This window comes from Zootoca vivipara, chromosome 7 (assembly GCF_963506605.1).
Source record: "Zootoca vivipara chromosome 7, rZooViv1.1, whole genome shotgun sequence".
Classification (NCBI taxonomy): Eukaryota; Metazoa; Chordata; class Lepidosauria; order Squamata; family Lacertidae; genus Zootoca; species Zootoca vivipara.
In genome coordinates, this window is record NC_083282.1 from 2,927,226 (window position 1) to 2,955,210 (window position 27,985).

Consider the following 27,985-nt stretch of genomic DNA (forward strand, 5'->3'; position numbering starts at 1 on the left):
GGAAAGCTGGTTGTTTATTGGTGGAACACATTAGGGGATTACAGGGGATGTGATCTCACCACAGGAAAGTCTTTTGAACGTGAGGTTGCCAGGGTGGCGAGAGGGATACTAGAAGCGGCCGTGGACGGGTTGCTTTCTGCAAAGGTTTTCTGGGAAGAAGGAGGCAGAACTCCAGGCAGCAGTGGCTGAAAGAGGCTGCGTTGAGAGACCATGAACCATGACTGGCTGCTGCCTTGGACCCTAGCTATGAAAGGAGAAACGAGGGCATGCTTGGGGTGTAATGTTCTGCACCCTCTCAACTGAAAGTTATAGAATTGACTATTAAGAGGATCAATGTCCATTGTTAAGCAAAGTATCATAGAATCAAAGAGTTGGAAGGGGCTTCAAGGGTCATCTAGTCCAACCCCCTGCAATGCGGGAGGGGTAGCTAAAGGAATGGTGACCTGTCCTCCATTGTGACACGTCCCCCTGCTGAGTGACTTGGCAGGGAACTTTGGGAAGAGCAGCCATTCCAGGCTAGGTAGATAGAGAGAAAGCAGCTTGTTGGTGACAAATTGGTGATATTTCCTGAGGGATTGAAGAGACTCCCTTCTTCTCACGTGTATGTAAGATTTCCAATTCTTTTTGCATTCTGCTGGTTTCTATCCCTCACGATTTAGAAAAATAGGGGACCATGTCTTGGTTGGATTATTTTCTGACTTTCCCCCTGTTCTTCCCTAGGTTTCACAGGCTGCTGACATACTGCTGCCAAGCACCAAAATCCCACCCCCTGGTCTGCAAGGGGGGGGGGAGAGAAGAAGTCATGGTGATGAAAAACGAAAAGGCAACACTTGTGAAAGTCAGAATGGCAAATAAGAGATGTTTCCTGAGGGGTTGAAAATACTCGCTTCCTCTCAAGTGCAAGTAGGATTTCTAACTCTTCCTGCATTTTGCTTCTATCATTATCAATCAAGATTTAGAAACATAGGGAACCATGTCATGGTTATTTTTAAAAGATTGTCTTCAGGGCCACCACAGATGCTTTGAGGCTTTCCTTCTCCCTTGTGGGCGTCATCACAAGAAGAGCAGCCTTTTGATGGTCTTTTTCACAAGATGCCCTCCTCTGTTGGGTCCAACTCCTTGCTGCACTCTTCATTAGAGGTTCATGACACCAAGTTCAGTTGCCAGATACCCCCATTCAGTGCAGAGATAGAGAGTATCAAGGAAGTAACTAAAATCCATTTCTGACCCTGTTCTTCCTTGGGTTTCAAAGGATGCACTGGTTGCCGGCCTCCTGCTGTTGCCCCTGATCTACAAGGAGGAGGGGGAGGCTGAAGAGGTTAGGGTAAGAAAAGACGGAAAGGCAACAGCATTAAAAGTAAGGGTCATCTATGTGCATTGCAGCGACATAGGGGATGGATGCCACCAACCCTGATTTATAAGGTGAGAGAGAAGCTGCGTTCGTGAGAGCGAATCTGGCTTCCTCAAGAGAAATGAGGCTGGCCTCTGATTCAAGATTTCAGGGACATCCCTTTTGAAGAAGAGAGAGAACCATTTCTATTTCCTTTTCCATTACAGTGTATATTTATTTGCATAAAAATTATAGCCCAAAAATCCTCAAAGCAGGGGGAAAAACCAGCTGGTCATCCTTGGAGAACCACAACAAATTTTAAACTCCCTTTACTCATTGTGGTGTTTGCACACTTCTTCCCCAGACCCAGGGAAGTATTTTGAGCCTGCTTCAGTTCCTGTGCAGCAGAAGGCAATGCAGTATTATGAGCCAAGTTTATTTTTGGGTTGCTGTTTTATTAATGTTGTTAATATTGCTTTATAGATTATGAATGCTGTAGTACTTTATGAATCTTATATGATCTTGTCGTATAATATGACTTTATTGTAATAAGCTGTTTAGCTTATTTTTTTAGCAGTGTTGTTAATAGTGTTTTATAGATTACAATTGTTTTACTGGAGATTTATCTTCTTTATAAATATTTCTGTTACGTCCCATTATGCTGTAATTTATTGTTTGTAAGCTGCTTCATGTGAATGAAAAGCGGCCCAGAAATGTAATAAACAAACCCAGAGGTCTGCTGTGCTGTGCATCTGGTGGGCCGCTGTGAGAACAGGATGCTGGATGGGCCAGGGGCCAGATCCTGCCGGCTCTTCTTCTTATGCTCTAACACCTCACTAGCCTCTTCTACACAAACCCCATTTTCAGCCTAGCGTCGGACCCATGCAAGGATGTGAGGAGAAGCCTTTCCACACCATATGAACAAAGAAAGACATTCCCCGTGGGTGTGATCCGTCGCTTATTCCGGCATTCCCGTCCCACTGGTCTTCCGGGGAGCTTCCTGAGGGACACATTTGCTCTTCCCACCTCATTTCATCCTCACAACAACCTTGTGAAGTAGACTATATCATGGCTGGACCGAGGTCACATGTGTCTTAAAAAGTGGAGACCTGAACCCGAGTTTCTCTAGCCCTTGTTCAAGGAAAGAAACTTGGGCCTGGAAGGGGAACGGAGTCGCGGGAATCCTAAAAGCTTTAGGGCCAAAAAGGAGGAGAGGGAGAGAGAGAAGCCTCTCCTCAGCCTCCGGGCGTTTATTGTGAGGCAAAAAAGGCACGCAAATATTTCCTTTCCTCCTTCCCGCCACGAAGAACAAACTTCTCATTTTCTTTTCCTTAGCAAACTTTATTCGGCGTTAAAAACAAAACACTCCCCTCCCCCCAACGCAAAGCCTTCCCTTCTGAGGCGAAAAGCGAAAGGACAACCTCGCCCCGTCTCTGCTTCTCCCTCCCTTGAAACTCGCTTCCGTCTCCTCCTCCTCAATTGGCCTCTGTCCCCCGCCGGGTTTAACAGAGGGAATGCCTTGCTGCTGCTGTTGTGATCCATTTCCTCCTTCCCTCACAAAAACTGCTCGTCCTTTTCCGTTTTCCGAGCGAATGAGGCAAAATACCCGCCGGCGGTAAGTGAGGTGAAGCCGCCAAGAAGGGCGGGCCGGGAGGTGGCTCGAGGGAGGGAAAGGGGCCCGGGAAAGGAAGGCCTCCTGGGGGCAGCGAGGATATACAGTATGGGGGGCGGGGCGGGGGGCGGCAGGAGGCCCGCCTGCCATCATCCTCTACCGCCCCCATTTCGGGGGGGGTGTTCAGCGCCCCCTGCAAATCTATCTTCTTAAAGCAAACAGACAGAAACATGCAGTGACAAATATTCATTCTTTTGTGTATCTCTTTTGCTACCTACGTCCTACAACATAGTAAAGAAAGATGTTGTAAATAGGGCATCTTGAAGCTTGAAATTATAAAATGACTCATTAAAGTCAACCACAGTAACATCCGCATTGCTCACAGAAAATTAAGATAACAAAGGATTATATTAAAGTAAAAATTACAAATAATCCTAATGAGAAGGACGAACCTGGTGCGCTGCTATCAATTTATTAATGTTTGGCTCTATTTTTGGCAGCAGCATCGTTAAATCACCTGATTAACTAATTTGCCATTTGTTTCCTTTTTTAGTTAAGAGATTTGTGACCTCACTGAACCCACGTTCCACTAAATATAATGAAGGAAACATGGGCATAGCGGGGGGGGGGGGGGTTGGAGCTGCTCCCCCAGATCAAGTAAAACAATAAAAAATACTTGACTAACTGACCAATCATGTCAGTTTTGCGCCCTAACAATCCTGGTTATGCCCACGAAAGGAAATGCAATTAAAATTGTACTATAGTCCAGGGGAGGCATTGTCGCTGTCCCATAACAGCACCTGGCCAATAGAAAAATCTGTCAAAATCTTCAGTAGGCAGTTAAATAAAAAGTAACATCAAGCGGTTACCAGCACCTTCACCTTATCTTGATGGTGACAGGTGGGAACAGCAGCAGCAAAAAGAAAAAACACAAGCTGGTATAGCTAAGAAAAGCTGTTGCTAGTTCCTGCCCTTTTAATCTTTCCACAATACCTCTTGGCCCCAGTGTAACATTGCTGTGGAGTAATCCTACACTGAGGCACAGAAGATATTGTGGGGGGAATCAAAATTATGGGCACCAGCCACAACCACTCAGGATCTAGTGCTTTGGGTCAGCCACAACATAGAAGACAGAAGCTCCTGATTATGCCCCATTTATTGCTTCTGAACATCTAGCTATTGATAGATGTATTATCCTTACATATTAACTGAACATGGCATTTTCTGTTTGATAAACAGGTGGAATGTATATGAAGAAGGAAAACTATGAGTCCTTTAAAATACAGTACATACATACATCCATGTGACAAAGGCAGTGTGTCAAACTTCTCGCTATGTAGCAACTTTGTTATTTGAGCCTTTGCTATCCAAAACCACTGAATCAAGAGACTTGCATCCAGCCCTGTGGCACCATAACTTTTTGTGTGAATAGCTCTTCGCTCTTCCATTATTAAGTTGATAATGTCATAGCTGTTGCTTTTGTGTTGCAGTAGAAATATATTTGCAGAAAGCTAATGTAATCACAACTACTGGGAGAGGCGTCAGAACCCTACAGAAAAGAAATGGCAGCTGATAAAGCCCTTCAGCTAAATAATGCAGTCAGAAGAGGATCGATTGAGACTGTCCGGCAGTTGTTAGAAGAAGGTAATGATATCAATTCAAAGGTGAATGATGGGTGGACAGCCCTTCACAGTGCTGTACAAATGGACAAAGAGGCAATTGTCCACCTTCTGCTGGACAGAGGAGCTGATCCACTTGCTAGGAAGGACAACAAAGCTACCCCCTTTATTCTAGCAGGAATAACAGGCAATGTTGAACTTTTAAAGCTCTTCCTTCAGAAGGGGTCGGCCATCAATGAGTGTGATTTGAATGGTTTCACGGCATTCACAGAGGCTGCTTGGTATGGGCAAGAAGAGGCCCTGAGGTTTTTGTATGGGTGTGGGGCAGATGTTAACTTGCCCAGAAATGTGGCTGATGAGGATAAAAGGGCCTTGAATAAAGGGGGAGAAACAGCCCTGATGGATGCTGCCAGGTATGGCCACTTCTCTGTTGTCAAAGTCCTAGTTGAAGAATTGGGTGCTGATGTGAACATCTGCGACAACTGGGAGAGAAATGCATTGGTCCATGCTCTCTCAGTGACTAAAAAGGACCAGACCCAGGCCCAAGGCAAAGAGGCAGCTGCCCTTTTCCTCTTAAAACATGGGGCTGATGTGAATAAGAGAGATGAAGTTGGGAAAACTACTTTGATGCTGGCAGCTGAAAGGCAAAGCCTAGACCTGGTGAAGGCTATATTGGAAAAAGAAGAAGTGGACGTGAACGATGCTGACAAAAACAACAAGACGGCCCTTATGGCAGCAGTGGCAATGGAAAATTATGAAATAACAAAGACATTGTGTGAAAAGGGAGCAAGAACAGACATTGGGAACTTGATAGATATAGCCAGCCTGAATTACAACAGCAGAATGATAACGCTTCTTCACCAGTATGGAGCCTTGTCTAATCTAAGGCAGCCAGAGATACAATGGACCTCTGCTAGCAGACACTGGCAATCCAAGCTCCGAGATCTTTATGGAAAGTATCGTCCTATGATTGGAAAACTCAAGATCTTCATGTTTCCAGATTTCCGAATTCAGAAAAGTTCCCATGGAGGTGTCTACCTAGGATTCTACAGTGGAGAAGAGGTGGCTGTGAAGATATTCCCCACCACTGCAGAAAATGCTGAACGAGAGAAAACCTGCCTTGAGAAGTGCCGTACCAGCAAACATCTGGTGAAGTTCTGTGGGTGCGAAGAGCAGAACTCCTGTCTCTACTTGTGCCTTTCCCTGTGTGAGAAAAACCTTGAGGAGTACTTCGGGACAGCAGAGACTGAGAATGGAACTATGAGAAGTAATGCTATTATTGAAACAATATTTCTGGCAGTGAAGGAACTGCACTCATTTGGATTTGGGCATCAAGATCTGCACCCAAGTAACATTTTGATAGGTTTGTGTTCTTTCTTATATGGCTGTCTGTTGAGTGGAAGCCAAGCCATTACCCAAGTGTAGTTGAAAGAAATTTTATGAAAGAAATATGGAGTAGCAGGTTTTCAGTTTTATGGTGTAAACCAAGGATGGGGAATCTGTGTCCTTTAAGATACTGTTGGCTAGCAAGTCCCATAATCTCGGAACATGGAGCTGATGGGATTTGGAGTCCAGCACTAACTGGAGCACCACAGTTTCCCTACACCTGGGGGGATAAATTGGATAGCCAATCATCCGCAAGGGGTCAGAAATTCAGATCCAACAGCAAGCATGTGAGCAGCATAGTAGAATAGTTTCACACACAAACTGAAAGAGAACAACAGCAGATATTGGATATTTATTACAGGGAGTGATATGGGATTGACTCTCTGGTGACATACCAAACCCTTGGATATTCTAAGCTGTAGTGATCATAGTGCCCTGTATTTTCCTCTTCTAACCAGCAGCCTCACTGGTGCAAGGAAGGAGAGATTCCAGCTCAGGAATAGAACATCTGCTTTTCAGGCAAAGAGTTATTTATGTTCAATCCCCAGTATCTCCAAGCAGGATTGGGAGAGCCACTGCCAATCTGAGCGTAAACAATGTTGAGTGCAGAGGGACCAATGGTCTGACTAGATATAAGGTAGCTTCCTGTGATCCTAGTCTGTACTCTAATCACCCAGCTCCCAGAAGCCGTCTGGAAGCTGACACCATCATCCTAAATCTTGAGAATAATTTCACTACATCATTTTACTGCTTCAGAAATGTGACCCGCCCCTCAAATAGATCTCCATTGTTTACTTATTTATTATGCACTAATACTTCAAATATTATGGTTTCTCCTCTGCATTATATACCCTCAACAAATCTGGAATGTAGGACTAAGCAGATGGATGGATGGATGGTTTCAGACAGAAGTCGTTCTGGTTCTACCTGGAGAACAATCTACACCAGGCAGCCCCAAACCTTGGCCCTCCAGATGTTTTGGTACTACAACTCCCATCATCCCTGACCACTGGTCCTATTAGCTAGGGATGATGGGAGAAGTAGTCCGAAAACATCTGGAGGGCCGAGTTTGGGGATGCTTGACCTACATATTCAGATAAAAAAGCAAGTTCTGTTGGCATCTACATTAGGGTGGCAAATCTTTTTAGGATCAAAGGTCATATTGCCATGTTACCACTTCCAGTAACTGAGCACGGGTGTGGGTGTGGAGTCCCTGAAGTGATAGTAGTGCAGGCATCCCCAAACTGTGGCCCTCCAGATGTTTTGGCCTACAACTCCCATGATCCCTAGCTAAGAGGACCAGTGGTCAGGGATGATGGGAATTGTAGTCCAAAACATCTGGAGGGCCAAAGTTTGGGGATGCCTGTAGTAGTGCTTGAGGTGAATATTTATTTATCATACTTGTGTTCTGCCTCAACATCAGAAATATAAAAACAATACATTTGAAATAACACATACAAGCTAAAAGCAGAGATAAAGCAAAACTAGTCAACAATACCATAAAAATGTTCATGGCCCAGACACATCTTTGATGTTTTAAAATAATAAAAGTGTCAAAATCTCAAAAATCCACAGAAATCAAAGCCCTTAAAAAGCCTTGAAAAATGAAAATGTCTTCATTTGACCATAACAGCAATACGGTACAAAGTAGCATCAGGTGGACTCTCTGGGGAGTCCATTCTGTAACTGGGTATAACAGCTGAGAAGGCCTTCACCCCAGCAACCACCAGCTGGCTCTCATTAGGCAGGGTCATGCAGAGAAGAGCCTCAGGAGCTGATCTCAAGTTTCAAGTACTGTAGATTTGCATGTGAGCAGGTGAATTGGTGGCTCTTGTTGAATCTTGAAACTTTCCATTATGTGCTCTTTCCCCCCAAAGCATTCAATACACAAAGATGTGAAAACTATTCCGCTTGATCGCTTCCACTTATTTATTTATTTATTTATTTATTTTGCTAGATGTCGCAGGCAGGGTTTTTCTAGCAGATTTTGATAAGACCAGAAAAATAGATGATGAAAAAGATCTTATCATCACAGAAGATCTGCAGGTAAGTGAGCCTCCTCTGCAGTTGCCTCCCCAGTCTTCTATATTTGCAGAATGATTATCCCCCAACCATTAAGGCAATGTATTGTGTGTTTGTGGACAATATATGTGCACAATATACTTTTATGCTTAACCATAACGTAGAGTTGGATTGAATGTTAGTCCTACTCAGAGTAGCCCCATTGAAATTAATGTATCTGGCTAACCTAAGATCAATTAATTCCAGTGAGTTTACCCAAACTTTGCCGGGTTCAACTTGTATTTGTTTATTTGATTTCTTACCAGTCCTTCACCAAAAGGTGCCAGGGTGGAGTACAACAGTTTTAAATACAATACTGTATTATTGGAAACATTTTTAAACAAATTACAGTCACAGGAATATGGTAGATCCTGAAAATGAGTTCATCAGGTGTATGGTTTCTACATGCAAGGGGTGTGTTTGTGTATAGAAACATCATGTCATGTGATTGAGTCACTTGCAATTTAAACTGACACAGCCCAGACACAGATTTTTTAGCACCTCAGTAAGAACTAAGCCCAAGCATGGTTCCAGTCTACTTGCCCAAGAATGACATTTTGTGTTCTGAAGTCGTATTGCCATTTGTTCTCACATGTAGGCTCTCAGAAGTCTAGCCCTGTATGTTGCTATGAGGGGCAGAATCCGCTTTGAAGCCTTGCCTGCGCAGTGTCCAAAGGATGTAGATGATCACTTTGAAATAGAAGACCTCACAGCAAGACTGGAATCTCCTGATGAAAACATCCCAGTCACTGAACAACTGGGACAGTTGATCTACCATCCTTATTTCTGGAACAAGAAGTTGTAAGTACTAAATAAATACAGGAAATTTAGCAACTTTCCATTCTTATCATTCTATCTTCCTCAGTTTTATTTCTCCTGTTACTACAACAGCCATGGAAGAAGAAACTTTGCAAGTAGGATTGGAATGACATTTTGGAGAAATAATTTAATCCATTCATTTCTATTTTTTGATATCTTAAGTTTTGCCTTCAAAATTGAAGCTCAGGATTTGATTATGCTGCTTTAGTTGTTGCTTATAGACTGTCATGTGCTTTGTCATGTTGTTTAAAATATAACTAATGTTCAGGCTGGGTTGTTGTCCCTCCTCCTCATGTGAAAACCACAAGGCTAATCATTAATGTAAGATAAAAATAATACAGTCAAACCTCGGTTGTCGAACGTAATCCGTTCTGGAAGACTGTTCGACTTCCGAAATGCTTGACAACCAATTGGTTGCAAGAGCTTTTTGCAGTCAAGCAGAAGCCGCATTGGACGTTTGAGTTCCAAGGAACATTTGAAAACCGGAGCATTTACTTGTGGGTTTTTGGCATTAGGGAGCCGAAACGTTTGAATTTGGAACCATTCGAGAACCGAGGTTTGACTGTATATATATTTCAGTAAATAATTGCAGTGAACTTTGGATAGTGAGTTGGCTGCAGATATGACAGCACACTGATGCAGAAATGTTGAATACGAACTATGTGATGTGCAATCGGCACTGAAATCCATGCACCAGGATTTAAGGGATCAATGTCTGATTCTACACTACTATTTAGGGCTCTGAAAATTCACCCTCATGCCTAACAAAAACTCTCAAGAGACTTTAATAGGCAGAAACACCCATTTCAAATTGGTTTTCCACAGCCACAATAATAATGCCACACCTGGAGAGCCACAGATTAGCCACACTGCATTAGATGGTAATGTGTCAGGGAGAGGAAAGCCAAAATCAGAGTTTTGTTATAAAAAGCAGCTTGCAGAGCAAGGATGCCCCTTCCTTGCATATGACAGGAGTTAATGGGAGCAGTATACCTGCCCCAGAAGAACAGAGGAAGCTGCTTTATTCTAGGTCAGACTATTTGTCTGTGTCTCGGTGTTGTCTACTCTGCCTGGCTCCAGGGTCTCATTGCCTGCTACTGGATCCTTTTAACTGGCGATGGCAGGTGTTGAAGCTGGGACCAAGCATGTGCTCTGTCCTTTCCCAATCTCTGAGACCAGTCTTACCATATGGTCACCTTGGCTCTGTGGGTTCTTAGCAATTGCCTTTTGTTTGCCAGGAGATACAGGGTCTTAAGAGACGTTGGGAATGAGAGCGATATAAAGACACGCAACACTCGGCACCATAACAGCACTAGTGAAATACTGAAGGCTCTGAATAGTGAGGAAGATCCTTTCAAGGACTGGACTGAAAAGGTAAATGATCTCTTGCAGCCTCCGTATGAAAGCTTCATCTGTGTTGATTTGAACCACCACATTTGACCTCTTTTCCTTCTGCATTGTCAGTGCCAGTGCTTCATCACTTCTCAAAGGCATGAGGGCAACTTAAGTGCATAGCAAACAGTTTAGGTCTGATTCACTTCTTTATTATATGTATACCTGTTCCTGGGCAAGTATCTGTCTGGCCCTGCAAAACCATTCTTATATGTGTGAAATGATTTGCCGTTAGATCAGATTTTAAATACTGTACAGTTGTACCTCGGAAGTCAAACAGAATCCGTTCTGGAAGTCCATTCAACTTCCAAAGTGTGGCTTCTGATTGGCTGCAGGAGCTTCCTGCAGCCAGTTGGAAGCTGCGGAAGCCCCATTGGACATTTGGCTTCCAAAGGAGGTTTGAAAACCGGAACACTCACTTTTGGTTTTCAACCGTTTGGGAGCTGGATGTATTTGGGAGCTGGATGGGAGCCAATGTATGACTGTATTGCAAAATCTACCAAGCAATATAAATGGAAACTGTTTCAATAAATTAACCAATATAGTATTATAATAACCAATATACGTCATACTTCATGCCATTCTGTCAAATGCATATTCTGTATATTTTTGTGACTTGGAATCTGCCAGCTTGCAGGTCTACATGGAAACTGTATTGTGAGGAGTGGGTTTCATGCACCCAAATTAATGACAGGGGACATGTGTCTTTTTCAGATTGATAAGGATGTATTGGACTGTATGGTTGGTCCCTTTAATGACAAGAAGAAGAAGGAGAAGAATAAAGGTTATGAAAACTGTGTGACAGATTTACTGAAGCTGATCAGGAATATGGGGGAGCACTTCAGTGAAAAGGATGAGAAGTAAGTGAGAGTTGTTTTTTCTTGATTTGCAGCTGTTCCTAGCCTTCTGCAGAGGAGTCACCGAGTGCCCATTTCTATGCAGTGTACTTCCCCTTCTATAAACCAGCATGTGAATCCAGACTTAGATAATCACATATTTGAAAAGGCCACCCAGTGGTCAAGTGGAGTTTTGCACCTCAGCTACCAGCTTCAAGTCAAAGGGCTAAACTGAGGACTCATTCATGCTTCCTTTTGTGCTTTATTTTTAGGCACAGGTCTGGGCTTTAAAGCGCCGTGTCTGAGTGCATTTTTTTTATCCCAGCATTATGCCCAGGAAAACCCATGCATTGATGTTGGATCAGAGCAAACAGCAATAGGGTTTTCCGTGGATTGACATTTGCTCCAGTTCACAGACCAGCATTCACATTCTATTTTTTTAAAATACAAATTTAAACTACTGCTTGCTTACTGGTATTAAAAGGATTCACATTTTCCTCTATTTCAGGGTGAAGGAAATAATCAAGGAGCCAGAAGACTATTTTCTGAACCTTTTCCCAAATTTAACAATTTATGTCTACCGGACTTTGCATAATATACAATATGATCAACATTTTCCGAATGCACAGAATTCTCCTCAGCTATAATGGGGACAAATAGACATAGATTCTTCATGAGAGATCTCTTCTGTTTCAAGGTGTAAGGATAATTAAGAGGCAAGCAACATGTCCCTCTTTTTCTGAGCCTCTTTCCAGAATTAATCATTTTCATCTTGCCAGAATTTGTGCAACACAGGATGATATATATTCTCCAAGTGCTCAGAACCCTTCTCATTTGCAATGAGAATCGGCAGCAGTTGATTCTTCCACGTGACTCTTCTGCCTTTCTTCAGTTTGCCCCATTCAGCTAAGATACCAGATAAAGTCAAATAAGAAAGTAAAATAAGAAAGCTGCAGCACGTATAATATAAAGAGCCAGAAAGGAAGGTTGTGGCTGGCAGAAGGGAGCTTTAGTTGTCTATGCATTTGCCAAGCTTGTTTGCTTGAAATTGAGGCTTTCTCTCAGCTACCAACTAAACATCAATCCAGATGTTGTATAATTTCCTGAATTTTATGCTCTGTCAGTGGAAAGAGAAAATAAATACTTTCTATTACATTCCGCAGTTGCTTGATCTTGGATTGCTTAACAAATGCAAATAAAACTTCAGTCAAAGGGAACCATCAGAAGGCCCTTGGGGCGTACCTTGACCTCAGTGTCCAGGTATACTGGGCTGAGGCTGCTTAGGGTTTTAAAGGTCAGGACCAACACTTTGAAATGTTGCCTCTAGGCTGTTGCCTTGCTTCTGACAGCTTTGGAGCACTGGGCAAGGACAGAGTCAGTTTATGTCACACAAGATTAGTTATGAGGTACTTCAAAAGAGTAAGGTGAGCGATGGAATGATGGGCATTGGCAGTAGGGTGGTGACCTTGTGAAAGGGTGAAGGAAGAAATTCTGAGAGGGAAGGCACCCAGACTGAGAAGGCAAAATTCACATTAATTGAGTGTGGCAAAATTAGGACTCCCCTGGTGCACAAAATGGGGGGGTACTATTTAGACTGTGGATGTTTTTTTCCCTGGGAGCACCTGTTTTGAACCAACTTACTGGGATCTACACACTGAATTACTTGTTATAAACAACTTAAGGGATTCTCTAAAAAAAATCTGTATTGACAACATTGCTATTACATTTATTCAAAAATGCCCTTAAAATACAGTACTGTACACTTCTATTTTCTTTGCAATCCAAGCTTAAATCCATGAAGATTGGGCATTTGATGCTTGTTCTAATTCATACATGTAAACTCTGAAACCTCTTCACTTGATCTAAGGGGATCTAAAATCTAAGGCTTTTTTTTTTTACTTAAATGGAAGGAGAAAAACTTCACCATTACAAATTGCATATTTCAGTAGAACAGGCAAAGAAATTTCAAAGTGCTTGTGTAAACCTCTGCTGGTTGATACCACCCTACACCAACCCCACACACTGCTCTGCTGATAAGAAATTATAGCAGCAATAGGGAAATGGCTGGGACTAGATTTGGAAGTCCAACAGGCCAGAGGTCCTCCTCTCTGGTTTAGAGACATAATAGAACATTGCTGATCCCTTCATCGAACAATATGGAGAACCCCTCCCATCTCACACAACAGAACCCCGTGACCTAGTGAATGCTGTTTCATTAAAAGACTTCAGTCCTGACCTGCAGTGAAGTTTTGTCATCCAGCCGAAAATGCTTGGAATTATCTTTTCCATGATGCCCAGGCAAGGAACAGTGTGAGATTAAGTTATATCAGTTTATTTCCAGCAACTACAGATGAGGCCCTGTGCAGAAGAATATAAATAAAAAGAGTCTTCATAAACTGCAATCTGAAACAACAGCCTAGAATTCATTTTGGCATATATGCAGTCAATCAATTAACTGCAATTACATGCAAACATGACCTGGTTGTACATGTAACTACCTGGTTGTACATGTAACTGAGGTCATACACTCAGTTTTATTTACCGTAGATATTTATTTAATTTATATACCACTCTAAGGATCATAGGGCAGTTTAAAGTATAAAAACATATACGACAGTAACAAACCAAACAATATCCAACACTATAAAGCACATTTGAAACACATTACCACAGTTTCAAGCACCCAGAATTCTTTGAAAGAATTTCCTTTAAAGTTACAGTATGTACCTTTAACTGTCATGTACACTTTAACTGTCATGACTTCCCACAAAGAGTCCTGGGAAGTGTAGTTTAATATCATCTCTGTGAGGGTTCTCCTAACAACTCTCAGCACCCAAACTACAATTCCCAGGAATCTTTGGAGGAAGCCATAACTGTTAAAGAGGCATAAGAGTGCTTTAAAGGTATATAGTGGATGTAACCTGAAATAGCCAGTTCGTTGCCAATAATTTACTTTAGCTTGTGTGCCACAATCTTCTCTAATCATGGTGGTTATGTCAAGCATATGTGACTCTTCTTGACACAAACAATTGAATATTGCAATCAACACAAAATCAGTTCATGCTTCTCATTTTTTGGTTTTGCTCTTGAGCAGGTATGATTCTGCACAAGTTAAGCACTTGGGTCCCATTCATTTCATTAAACATGGTATTCCAAATGTGACTTAAACATGTCTAATTTTGACTTGCTAGTGCCCTAAGATTTTAGTTTTCCTGGGTACCTACCGTCTCTGGGGCACATTTATTGTTGTTGAAGACCTTCTTAATGCTTCTAAACTTCCCACTGAAGCTGAAGGTAGAAAAAGAGACAGCATATTGTATCTGACGCATTCGTACGAGGCAGCTGAACTGTTCTAAGACTCCCCCCCCTTCCAGTAGCACCTTAGAGACCAACTAAGTTTGTCATTGGTATGAGCTTTCGTGTGCATGCACACTTCTTCAGATATACTGAAACAGAAGTCACCAGACCCTTATATATAGTGAGAGGGTGGGGAGGGGTATTACTCAGAAGGGTGGTGGGAATGGGTGACTGACTGATAGGTGTGGAAAACCTGTTGATGACTGTTAACGACTGCAATTAGTCTTACAGGAAAAAACAAGGGGTGAGATGGCTAAAGATAGTTTTATCATGTATAATGAGATAAGAATCCATTGTCTTTATTCAGACCAGGTCTCTCCATGGTTTTAAGTTTGGTAATAAGTTGCAGTTCAGCAACTTCTCTTTCCAGTCTATTTCTGAAATTCTTTTGTAATAAGACAGCTACTTTGAGATCTTGTATAGAATGTCCTGGAAGATTGAAGTGTTCTCCTACTGGTTTCTCTGTCTTGCAATTCCTGATGTCAGATTTATGTCCATTTTATCCTTTGGCGTAGGGTTTGGCCTGTTTGTCTGATATAGAGAGCTGAAGGGCACTGTTGGCATTTGATGGCATACACAATGTTAGAAGACGAGCAGTTAAATAGTCCAGAGATGGTATGTTTGATGTTGTTGGGGCCAGTAATGGTGTTGTCCGAGTGTATGTGTTGGGGCCAGTAATGGTGTTGTCCGAGTGTATGTGGCAGCAAAGTTGGCATCTGGGTTTATTGCAGGCTCTGGTACCAGTGTCCATGTTAAGTCTGGTGGTTGTATTATTGTGGGTGAGGAATTGTTTAAGATTGGGTGGCTGTCTGTAGGCAATGAAAGGTCTTCCTTCTCTTTCTTAAGCTCTGGGAGGAAGACCTTTCATAAAATCATTGTTGCAGAATAAAATAATAATAATGATCGGAGGGGCCCTAGCATCTCAGCTCATATACTTTTTCCTGTCCAGCTGCAGTCCAGAAGTTGAGAGAATTTAGTAAGGGACCCCATGCCTGCCACTCTGTCCACCAGCCTTACTTCACCTTGGAGAAGAGTTAGACTTTGAGCACCAATCTTAGCTTGAGTGTCCAAAGTTCTTGGAAATGCATGTTACAAAGGTGGCTGAGTTTATGTTGGGAATTCCAGTGTCTGGGTAGACTTGTCTTGGGTTCAGTTCCTGATGCTAATTCTATCATTGAGGCTGAGTCATGCCAGCATGTCCCTGGCACCTAACTATCTCTTAACATGTAACCCAACCAATTCTGGGTCAAACTGGAAGTGGTAGATAATGCATGTATAACCTGAAGTGCTGAGATAATTCAACAATTTTCGTTTTATCCCCCCAATTGCAGCATGGCTGCAGGATTGCCCAGAAGGATAAATACATGAAGATTGTGTTGCATGTATCTTGGGCAATTGATCTGGCCATGAGGGTCCTTAGCAGGAGAGACCCCAAGGTGGCAGCTCTGTGAAAACTCCCCTGCCCCGCCACCGAAGTGGCACAAGTATCAGCCCAAATCACACCTGAAATCATGAGAGTTTTCGCAGAGTGCTTCTCTACTAGTGGCGAAAGTGGTCAGGCAGGCAGAGAAGTGGTGCCAGCGCCAGCAGGTAGGGCAGCAGGGCAGGGCAAGGTGGCACTTCCCATTTTGCCTCAAGCAGCAAAACAGGACACACCACCTCGCTTCTTGGGCTCCTGTTGGAGATGTCCGAACAACTGGGATCAGACCAGCTCCCACACCATATTCCTGCAGTAACTTACACTTCTCGGCAGGCACTTCTTCTGCTTCTTCCTTAGGCTGCGGCAGGAGTAGCTCAATGCCTCTGAATATCGTATACCTGATGACTGGATAATCTTTTTGAAATTGTAATAATAAAAAAGACAAAACATAATATTACACCAGAGGATTCCCAGTCTCACCAATCACCTTTCTGAAGGTCCAGTTGCCCCAGATAGGATAGATGTCAAAAGTGTGCCTGTTCTAATCTGAGAACACTTTAAAGAAAGCTGTTCAGAAGCCAGAATTCCATCCCCTTGATGGAATAGACACTTAATAATTACTTGACATATGCTCAATGCATTTTTGGCCAGCTAACTTCTGAATAAGGGACGCAGGTGGCGCTGTGGGTTAAACCACAGAGCCTAGGGCTTGGTGATCAGAAGGTCGGCGGTTCGAATCCCCGCGACGGGGTGAGCTCCCGTTGCTTGGTCCCTGCTCCTGCCAATCTAGCAGTTCGAAAGCACATCAAGTACAAGTAGACAAATAGGTACAGGTACAGCGGGAAGGTAAACGGCGTTTCCGTGTGCTGCTCTGGTTCGCCAGAAGCGGCTTTGTCATGCTGGCCACATGACCTGGAAGCTGTACGCCGGCTCCCTCGGCCAGTAACGCGAGATGAGCGCCGCAACCCCAGAGTCGGTCACGACTAGACCTAATGGTCAGGGGTCCCTTTACCTAACTTCTGAATAGTTTTTCTATCAATTAATGCTTGTGTGGCATCATCATGCATCTTAACCACAAGACTTGAGCTATGTGTAACTTCTCAGTGAGCCTGAAACTGCTCAACAAACTAATTGCACAAGATTGCCAGCTTGAAGACTCCCAGAGGAAAAAATGATTTTGATTTTAACAACAACAACAACAACAACAACAACAACAACAACAACAACAAATTACATTTGTTAGTCACTTTATCTTGCTCAAGACAACCCACAGCAACTTACAGAGCAATGGGCAAAGGGAGCTAGAAAGGTGAGATGAGATTCTGTGGAATAGCATACCACCCATTAGCTTGCTGTGGCCAGGATGGGAGGTGGGGGAAGTGGCTTTCCTTCTTTTTTCCTTTCCCTTCCTTTCCTTCCATTTACTCTCCCTACTGACTCTGCCCCTCATGCTGACCACAGTAGAAGTAATGAACCACATCAGCTCCAGGACCTGTTTAGTGGCATGTCAGGGCAGGGAGGGGATTAAGGATCCAGGAGAACCATGACCCTGACATGTCCCAATTCAGCCCACACCATCCAAGGAACATCAGCCGTGGGTCACCAACAGTGATGGAGCTTTCCACTGCCATTGGGGGGGGGAGAAACCTTTGCCAGCAGACCTCGTCTCTGCTGATAGTGGTTGTGGGTCCTTCCACTGCATTGTCTACTGCCTCACCCACTCTTCCACAAGGTTGCTCCCAGAAGGTTGTCATCCAATTTTCAAAGAACTTAGAATTTTTAACCATGGATTCTGACTTAGTCATAACTGGGCAACTGTGTATAATAATAATTTATTATTTATACCCCGCCCATCTGGCTGTGCTTCCCCAGCCACTCAGGGTGGCTTCCAACAAAACATTAAAATACAATAATCTATTAAACATTAAAAGCTTCCCTAAACAGGGCTGCCTTCAGATGTCTCCTAAAAGTCTGGTAGTTGTTTTTCTCTTTGACATCTGGTGGGAGGGCGCCACTACCGAGAAGGCCCTCTGCCTGGTTCCCTGTAACTTGGCTTCTCGCAGCGAGGGAACCGCCAGAAGGCCCTCGGCGCTGGACCTCAGTGTCCGAGCAGAACGATGGGGTTGGAGGCACTCCTTCAGGTATACTGGGCTGAGGCCATTTAGGGCTTTAAAGGTAAGCACCAACACTTTGAATTGTGCTTCTAAACATACTGGGAGTCAATGTAGGTCTTTCAAGACCGGTGTTACATGGTCTTGCCAGCCGCTCCCAGTCACCAGTCTAGCTGCTGCATTCTGGATTAGTTGTAGTTTCCGGGTCACCTTCAAAGGTAGCCCCACATAGAGCGCATTGCAGTAGTCCAAGCAAGAGATAACTAGAGCATGCACCACTCTGGCGAGACAGTCCACGGGCAGGTAGGGTCTCAGCCTGCGTACCAGATGGAGCTGATAGACAGCTGCCCTGGACACAGAATTGACCTGTGCCTCCATGGACAGCTGTGAGTCCAAAATGACTCCCAGGCTGCGCACCTGGTCCTTCAGGGGCTCAGTTACCCCATTCAGGACCAGGGAGTCCTCCACACCTGCCCGTCTCCTGTCCCCCAAAACAGTACTTCTGTCTTGTCAGAAAGTATTGTATTGGAAGAGACTGTATATTGAAACTATGGACATAGGTGCCAACTCCCAGATTGAAAAATCCAGGATTGGCGCGGCGTGGCACAAGAAGTCGTGCTGCGGCCATTTTGGAACTGGGCAGAGCAGCACCGGAAGTTGCTTCTACGCATGCTCTGCCCATTTCCAAAATGGCCGCAGCGCCAGAAATCGCTTCTGCGCATGTCCAGAAACTCCAGAGATGTGCAGAAGGAGCCTCCCCAGGCCGGTAAGAATCCGGGGGATTTACGGTTTTTTTTTAAATCCGGGCTGCCAGCGGGAAACGGCTGGAAAAACGGGGGTTTCCCGGGGAATACGGGAGACTTGGCAGCTATGACACTGGAGCTAAGCAAATTCAACAACAGAGTATTTCAGATACTTTGAAATATTTCATAATAGTGTTGTGAGTTTGGGGTGTGTGCCTGAGTCCCTTCTGATTCCTGGATCCTGCAAGGACTGGTAATGGCCCCCTAAATATGGGTTGTGAAGGTAACAAAGGAAGTGGTTTTGTGCCAGAGAGCAAATGGGTGGGCCCTCCTCCCTCAACCAGCCATTAGTTTTGGGGAGGAGCACAGAAAGAATAAACACAATGGTGCATCTGCAGCAGCACAACTGAATGCCTTCATCTGTCCCAGCTGCAACAAAACATGTCTTTCCCATGTTGGTCTCAGCAGGCACAGCAGACAATGTAACTCTCCAACAGTTTACTTCACCTCCAAAGGTTCACTCTTCTATTGTCTCTTGCAAGACGAGTCTCACTGCTCAGAGAGTGGGGAGGTGTGCGACACTATAATTAAATATGACATGATCTAAAATGTCAAGAGATTGTATTTATTCTGCATTATTGGAATATATGGGCATATGAAGACAAACATGCACAAACACTCACACACATTTTCTGGTCTAATACATATGTCATAAGGTGTAACAGATGCAACAGAGTACATAGAATCTGCACACTCTTGCTTACCACCAGTGTAACAGCTGGGCCTCCTAGATATCTTTGTTGGAACCACAGTAGGAGAAGGTTCTGTTTTCTCTGCCTTGGGTTTTTTGAAGCCCCTCATTGCCTTCCAAATGCAATATCTGCAAGGATAGCGTTGACATTGGTATACTGTATTTAACTGAGACAACCAAAGGCATTGTTACTGGCTGGGACAGTCACAAAAGATGGGACAGCACAACAAAAATAGTTGCCAAACCAGCCATAGCTTTATCGAGCCCCTGCTCATTTGGCCACAGAGCCATTCTTCCAGCCCTGGTGTCACTGCAGCTTGCAATGGCTGAATAATAGCTGTTTGTGTTTGCATGGCCACACCATCACAGATTAATTTATCACATGAAACATGCACTTGCAAAATGCATGGTAAGCTTAGCAAACTATAACCACACCTATTCTTTTAACCCAATGAAATCCACATCCTCCGATATCTGCTCCCTAATTTGGCTCCTCTTGAATTTGATTTTTTAAATTTTGTTGTTAAAGTTGCAAAGGCAACTTTGGGTCAGATTCAATGAATCTGTTTATAATCTACATGCAATGGCTTCATCCATTACCATTATAGGACGCAATAATGTACACACTTTGTCTTTCTAATCTACTTACTTCTTCCAGTAGAATAATAAAACTGGAAAGATACTCATAAAAGCAGAATGATAAAGAGTCCTGTTCAGCACACCTTCAGCAATAAAATTTCGGATCTGAATGACCTGTGCATCTGTGAGGTTGACCTGGACACAGAAGAAGAGGCCATATCAGGAAGTAGATGACAACTACATCAACCCTCAATTAGAAAGAAACAAAACATTTCATAGCACAGCTGATGTCGCTAGCCAGAGCCCATCCTTTGGGATCCTACCTTTCAACTGAGGGCTGAATGCAAGAACCTGCATGTGAGGCTTTCTTTGGGGCAAACACACTTACAATACTAGGGTGGTCACAGTTGACATTTTATCATCAGTGTGAATCTGGTTTCACAGCTTCCCTTCCACATCTACATATCAGCATTTTAAGCAGTGGATCATCCCTCAGTCTCGCTCTGTGTCATGTCTCTGTGAAGACCAGCCTGGAGTCCAATGAAGCCTCCTTAGAAGTGGACCCCATTTTCAAGCCTAGCTCTCATGAAATTCTAGGAAACTCAGTAGACACTGACAACCCAGGAAGATGCCTCACTTGGGGAAGCTACCCCTGCCCACTCCAAATGGTGCCACTGCCACAGAACATTGCCAACACTATCAGAGATCACCTCTGTTGCTATCAAACTTGGTGATTATGCAGTATACATAGAAATAGCTAAAACAAAAAAAAAATCTAGCTGAGTGCATATACTGTTGGAAGTGCTGGGATGCAGCTCAGCTTGCACTATAGGCTGATGAGAAAGGGAAGATGGGGAGAGGAAGCTCCAGACCAGGGGTTCCCAAACTACGGCCCCCGGGCCGGATGCGGCCCAATTGGCCTCCCAATCCGGCCCGCGACGACCCCCGCCGCCCGCTGCCGCCGCCCGCTCTTACGGCGCGCGGCGCGGCGGCGATCTTCAACATCGGCAAAAAATCGCCGAAAATCCTTTGTGCGCATGCGTATGGGCCTCTCCCGACCCAGAAGAGGTCATTTCCGATGCACTTCCGGGTCGGGGGAGGCCCATACGCATGTGCACAAGCGATTTTCGGTGATTTTTTCCCGACCGTGTGTGTGTGCGCATGCGCACGGCGCGCACTCCCCCGCCCTCCGGCCCGAAGCCCGGTAAGTCTGGGGACCCCTGCTCCGGACTTTCCAGTCTGTTCTTCTGATCTTCCTTCAGTGTTAGACTGTATACTCTTAGCATTGCTGACTTCACTTCCTGTGTCCATTCCCTTTCTTCTTCTATGTGTGCTCCTCATGACAACAGGTATGATTTGATGTCTACTCTTGAGATACAAGAGCAAGAATGGATTACTGCATTTTCATCTTAGCCAGAGAGAACTAGGGATCTTTCCTATCAACATGTACAGTATTTCCAATAACAAATACTACATTTCTTTCCCCTCAAAAATCCAGAGTCTCAGCATGATTGGATCCAGGCGAGTCTGTCTCCATTCAGCTTCTGCCAGCATTCTACTCCAAATGCTACCATTCACTATGGCGCTTAGCAGAATTCCCAATGACTTCATTTTTATAAGTGTCTTATAAAACTTGGCTCCACCCTCTTACCCTCAGTTTAGGTGGGATATCTGAATTCAAAAAGAGCTTGTTGATGGTGGACACTTTGCTCTTCAGAAAGGCAATATCTTTCTCGGTGTATAACCCAAGGGAGGACAGGATTACCACGGAGTCAGAGAGGTAAAAAAACCTGCGGCAATAACAGAGCAGAAGATGGAGAGGTGGGTGGGCAGTGGGATGGTGGCATGTTGGACACAACACAAAACCTGAGGCATGATCTCATCATCACAATTGGTGGCTGGAATCTGGACACTGGGCACAGCCTGGGTATTGCAGTACAGGCAATATCTGGGGTCATTGAGAAGGATCTTTATCAGGGTCATTCTCATGCTGACAATAGGAAAGCAGGTGTACAGACTCAGGACTAATTCCAAGATGGTCCCTGCTAGTCATGTAGACCAATGAGAAACCAGTGCAATCAGAGCTCTTCCATTGTCACCATTAAGCACTTGATGGTACATGGCTAGTGGGAAGCATTCAGAAAAAACAAAAACAAACCCAACAACATACACAATATTTCTTGATCAGGAGCTGGCTGAAGAGCAGGAAGCAGAGAGCAAGAATAAATGGACAGTTATCCCAATGGAAGGGTGCAGAAAATGGAGTCCCGCAAGGATTGGTGTTGGGACCTGTCCTTTTAACTTGGCGAGGTTGCCAAGTTTGCTGATGATACAAAATTGCTCAGTGTGCTTATATCTAAAAAGGATTGTGATGGGCTCCAAGTGGATCTCTTCAAACTGCATGAATAGGCAGTAAAATGGCAAATGCAATTTAATGTGAGCAAGTGTAAAGTGATGCACATTGGGGCAAAAGAAAATTCCTAATTTCACATGTGTGCTCATGAGATCTGGACTGGCAATGACTGACTTGGAAGGAGACCTTGCGGTCATGGTGAAAATGTTGACCTTGTGCATGTGGCAGCTGTTAAAATAGCAAATGCCACACTAGGTATCATTAGGAAACGGATTGAAAATTAAACTGCTGATATCGTAATACAAATCTATGGTGTGACCACACCTAGAGCACTGTAGAGTACCATTTCGGTTGCCTTCCCTCAAAAAGGTATTATAGAGTTAGAAAAGAGCAACCAAAATGATCCAAGGATGAGGGAGGGTTACAACATTTGGGACTTTTTAGTTTAGAGAAAAGGCAAGTAAGGGGAGACATGATATATCTGCATAAGATTATTTGTGGTATGAAGAACAGGGGTAGAGGAAAGTTCTTCTCACTCTCATAATCCCAGAATTTATCCAACAAAGCAGAGCATTGGAATATTCAGGACAGACAAAAGAGAGTACTTCTTCACATACCACATAGGTTAATTTGCAAAATATAGTGATGGCCACCAAATTGAATGATTTTTATAATAATAAAAAAAGATTGAAAGTGGAGAATAGGTTATCATGGCTACTAGCAATGATTGGCTATGTTCTACCTCCCCTGTCGGAGGCCCTATGCCTATGGATGCCAGTTGCTGTGAATCACCGGTGGAGAGAGGGCTCTTGGGCTCAGGGCCCTACTGGTGGGCTTTCCATAGGTAACTAGTTGGCCGTGTTAAGTATAGGGTGCTGAAGCAGATGAGCCTTTACCTGATCCAACAGGGCTCATTTTTATATTCTTAATATAAACCAAACTGGCCTTTTTACCAGATGGCCCTATATGGTGATACTTACAGCACAAGGCACCACCTTGCTATGTGACGGCCAATTTAGATGGGATTAGGACAGACAAATGCTCCTGTTCAGAGATTTGCCCCATTAAATGTCTGCTCTGTTCACGCATGGAGTCTCCCTTGACAAGTCCAAGAGGTGTGCAAGTCATGGCAGGGGGGCTTGCTCACTCACTTCTCCATCTCCAGGTAAAAATAGAGATCGTTGACCAAGAAGTTGACTGAGATGAGGCGGCCAAAGATCCTGCGCTTCACTTGTAGCACTTCAGCATCTTCAAACGTGGAACCGTGACGCCCACTCATTCCACTGAAGCTCCCACGGGTCTGGCTCTGAGGTGAGGATTGAACATCTATGAAAGAAAAGGAAGACCCCGGTCACAGCATCTCCCACAACCATCTGCAGGCCACCATACATAATAATAATAATAATAATAATAATAATAATAATTTATTATTTGTACCCTGCCCATCCGGCTGGGTTTCCCCAGCCACTCTGGGCAGCTTCCAACAAAGATTAAAATACATTAAAATGTCACACATTAAAATCTTCCCTAAATAGGGATGCCTTCAGATGTTTTCTAAAACCTATTAAAAAAAGTAACTCATATGTTCCACATAAGTTAATCTGCTTTGATACTTGGGACTTGGGCAGAGTTTCATTGGGCTTGGAGAAAAATATCACTCAGCCTTCACTTTATATACCTGATCTTAGTTCCCTGGGAAGTGGAGTTCCCGGTTTTTGGAGCAGCATATTCCTGATACTAGAGTTAGAAGCAAGACATGAGAACAGGGCTGGGCTGGGTGGAGCCATGCAAACACTGCAACTTTTTGCACAGGACCCTGTGAGCAAAGTTACAAGCCTGGGGCCTTTTTAGTTTAGAGAAAAGATGAGTAAGATTCTGAAAGGTGGGGGGAAACTGCACGGGGAAATGTTTTCCCTTCTACTCTCATGACACTAAGCAAGCACAGGAAATAAAACCAAGGAGGTTACTCCTGTCACCTGCCCAAAGACAAGTCACGTTGGAACAAGAGACTTCGAAAGCACGCACTTTCCTTATCATTTTTCAGTTCCCGGTGGAGGAAATCTTCAAAGCGTTTGCGCTGCCCTACGTAACTCATTGCCTTTCGGAACTTGCAGACAGTCCTGATGAAAGTACCAAGAACATTCCAGTACCTTCTCTGTAGAAGAGAATAACGTTACGTACAGCCCATGGTAGCCACAGTAGTCTCTCGTAACAACAACAACAACAAGAAAAAGAAAAAGAACCTTAAAGACCAACAGATCGACTGCAGTCTGTTTCATCAGGTGCACAAAGCATTAACCAAGGGTAATGTTAATATCAGGAGATGTAATGCAGCACCATGGAAAGCTCCGAAAGGGACTGAAGGGGACCCACGTGGGCGAGGAGAGGGAGGGAAAGGAGCCTGTGGAGTGCAGAGTTCTGAAATTGGCAATGGACATGTCCACAGTGCAGCAGCCCATGTGGATTTGCAGCTGCCAGTCATCCCGTTAGCATGGGCGTGTTCACATGATAAATGCACCCCCCCCCAAAAAAAAAAATCCTGGCCATTTTTGAGTTTCCAAGGATCAACATGCACACACTCTGAGTTAAAGGGGGGAAATGTCCAATAAAACACTGGGGGTGCACCATGTGGCTGTCCCTACATAATGGGGGTGGGGAGGGAAGGCAGGTGCAAATCCACATTTTGCTCTTCTGTGGACAAGTCAAATGTTAGATTTGCACTGGGCCTGGGCAGAAGGTGCTTGTGTTCTCTCCAGGGGCTGCTGTTTGGGGAAGGAGTGGACACCTTCCCTACCACATGCAACCACAAGTCCCTTTGCACTTAAGATCTGGGCCCCCCCCCCAGCCCCATTTTCTCCATGGTTGGAGCACATCCAGTTTTAGACACGTGCATCTGATTCTGTTGGTCTTGACCAATCCAATCAAAAGCAACCTCCAGATTCAACGGTTCACCTCCAATTATGTCTCAGTTTCATAGCCAGTAATTCCAGGCCCAGTAATGAGCGGGGTGAACATGGGGATGGATGAGATCAGGAAAATTCCTTTTAGCAAATTGTGGCTTCTCCAACATGTAGTCAATGCTTCACTATCACAAACAATCAGTTTTGATTAGTTAACAGAATTCCCAGCGTATTGTGAGCTGGGCAAAAGGACACAAGCCTTTGGACCAGGCACCCCCAAACATCGGCCCTCCAGATGTTTTGGACTACAATTCCCATCTTCCCCGACCACTGGTCCTGTTAGCTAGGGATCATGGGAGTTGTAGGCCAAAACATCTGGAGGGTCGCAGTTTGGGGATGCCTGCTTTAGACTGCTGCCAGGTCAGGAGCTCACAAGTGTTTTATATTAAACATGGTCTGAATCTATGGCAGGAGGATACACATCCAAATCCTGCTCCACATTCATCACTCACCATTCTTTCTTGCATCACCGAGGGCCTCATTCCCCTCCCTCCACCTGCAGTAATGGAAAGGTCACTTTCAGGATATAGGCCTTGATACTGTTGAAACCTGCCAGGATGCAACCAAAAGCAGAGAGAGATAGGTGAGGCAGTTACTTTGCTCCCTTTATAAGCATAGTCCACCCTATTCTGCTCATCTATTTATCTCAGGGGGATATTTAAAGTGCAGTCAAACCAACAATTCATGTTTTGCTAGATAATCTCTTTCCACCTCTTTCTGCTCTACCAGCAATGTGAGAACATCTGCCTGTCTGAGCTCCGTTGCTCAGACTCCATTTTAAACTAAACTACAATATGTCTTGGTAACTGGATTACCATTTTAAGCCTGCCTGAACAAAGCTGCTGTATCCGTTACTGTATTCAGAGTGAGTAAATCTTATTTTTACCTTCCACAAGACTGTGTGGTTGTTATTTTAAGGGGGAGAAAAGAAAGAAAGGGGGGGGGAAATACCAGGAAAATCCACCCTGGATTTGGTACTTAAACTAAAAGGCTAAAACTAGCCTATCTGAGCTTCCCTTGCGAGCTGCAAAGGAATGGCACTCTGCTGAACATCTAACTTAAATCCATCTTTATTTATTTTTAAATTGGTAATTTATATAGATTATATAAACTGGGCACCATTGTTTGGAAAGGCAATATAGATTTAACAAGAAATAAATAATTCAATAAACGGTGATTCACAGAGCTGGGTATGGGGAAAGGTTGGTGTTTGGCCAAAGAAGCTTCAGCTTTAGCCCTGTTGTAAATGTTGGTGCAAAATATGTATATAAGCAGGAGAATTCCTGGGTCCCAAGATCCAAGTTTGGGACAAGTACTCTTTGATGGGAGAACCCCAGCAGATATCTAAAGTCACAAAATATGCAGCCAAGTAAAGTGTGGAAATATAGGCTGTTAGACCTTTAAAATATTTAAAGTGAGTTCCAAAATGTCCCCTTAAAAATTCTCTTTCCAAAGTTTCCCTTTCCCCACAGCATAGGAAAAGACCATACATTTGGTAATTTTTTTAAAAAAATGATTGACTTACAATTCTCCAAAGGTCAGGTTCATGTGCTTCAGAATAGTTACAAATGCAGAAAAACTTAGCTTAGTTACAAAGTTCATGAAATATTCTAAATTATTTTTATAGGAACTCAAGAGAGCCATGTGAGAGCCTTGTAGCTGAGCTGGAGCAACCAGCTCAAACCTCTTCACACGCTAAACTTCTCAAGTAGACTGGGGGAGAACAAAGGCTTGATTACCTACCGATAGTTCTTCCCAAGGTGAGGGGAAGTGGACATAGCTAAGCCTGGCAGGACAGTTTACTCTATGGTATTAACCCCTTGATGTGTCAATTGAACTTAAACATATTGATTAAATGAGGCTGGTTATTCCACAGTAATCACTACCACACTCCAGTCCATAAATGTGATGGAATCGTTCTGTTTTGATAATATTAGAACAGAACATTTCATTGCCAGCTGCTGCCTTGTCAATTGTATCATTGCCCATTCCCCTGTGCTGGTCATATTTGCATTTCCTATTTACTCACCATTTCTCTTCCAAGACCTTCATGACAAAAAATTGTGCTGTGACCAACATGGGAACAGTCACATTAGCTGCCCTTGGAATCTCTTTGATAATATCAGCATCACAATCCAACAGCTTTTCTGGGTGGGTAAAAAAAAAGGGAGGACAGGAACACACACTTTCCAAAAGAGCCTTCTATTTATTTTTGCCTTTATAATAATATAATAATAATTTATTATTTATACCCCGCCCATCTGGCTGGGTCCCCCCCCCCGCCATGCTGGGCGGCTTCCAACACACATTAAAATACATTAAAATATCACAGATTAAAAACTTCCCTAAACAGGGCTTCCTTTAGGTATTTTCTAAATATCAGGTAGTTGCTTATCTCTCGGACCTCTGATGGGAGGGCGTTCCACAGGGCGGGTGCCACTACCGAGAAGACCCTCTGCCTGGTTCCCTGTAACTTTGCTTCTCGCAGTGAGGGAACCGCCAGAAGGCCCTCGGTGCTGGATCTCAGTGTCCTGAACGATGGGGGTGGAGACGCTTCTTCAGGTATACAGGACCGAGGCCGTTTAGGGCTTTAAAGGTCAGCACTAACACTTTGAATTGTGATCGGAAACGTACTACCGGTAGGAGCCAATGTAGA

The 27,985-nt window shown here is 43.9% G+C and overlaps 2 protein-coding genes across 2 annotated transcripts in view; one reads left to right on the forward strand and one right to left on the reverse strand.

Moving 5' to 3' along the window:
- The first annotated feature begins 2,761 nt into the window (after positions 1-2,761).
- On the forward strand, positions 2,762-13,264 carry RNASEL (ribonuclease L). Its single transcript, XM_035121943.2, has 7 exons — positions 2,762-2,945; positions 4,182-5,924; positions 7,905-7,993; positions 8,607-8,809; positions 10,066-10,201; positions 10,934-11,079; positions 11,564-13,264. The coding sequence occupies exons 2-7, from the start codon at positions 4,505-4,507 to the stop codon at positions 11,700-11,702; spliced, it is 2,133 nt and encodes a 710-aa protein (XP_034977834.2). The 5' UTR covers positions 2,762-2,945; positions 4,182-4,504; the 3' UTR covers positions 11,703-13,264.
- RGSL1 (regulator of G protein signaling like 1) overlaps positions 13,252-27,985 on the reverse strand; it is a gene marked incomplete at its 5' end in the record, with an annotated part of 42,492 nt that continues 27,758 nt past the window's right edge. Inside the window, 10 exons of the mRNA XM_060276554.1 lie at positions 13,252-13,413; positions 14,280-14,343; positions 16,154-16,246; positions 19,451-19,566; positions 20,087-20,211; positions 21,668-21,806; positions 23,521-23,695; positions 24,395-24,524; positions 25,782-25,878; positions 27,359-27,476. Coding sequence (XP_060132537.1) covers positions 13,377-13,413; positions 14,280-14,343; positions 16,154-16,246; positions 19,451-19,566; positions 20,087-20,211; positions 21,668-21,806; positions 23,521-23,695; positions 24,395-24,524; positions 25,782-25,878; positions 27,359-27,476 — 1,094 coding nt within the window. The remainder of the gene's footprint in view (positions 13,414-14,279; positions 14,344-16,153; positions 16,247-19,450; positions 19,567-20,086; positions 20,212-21,667; positions 21,807-23,520; positions 23,696-24,394; positions 24,525-25,781; positions 25,879-27,358; positions 27,477-27,985) is intronic.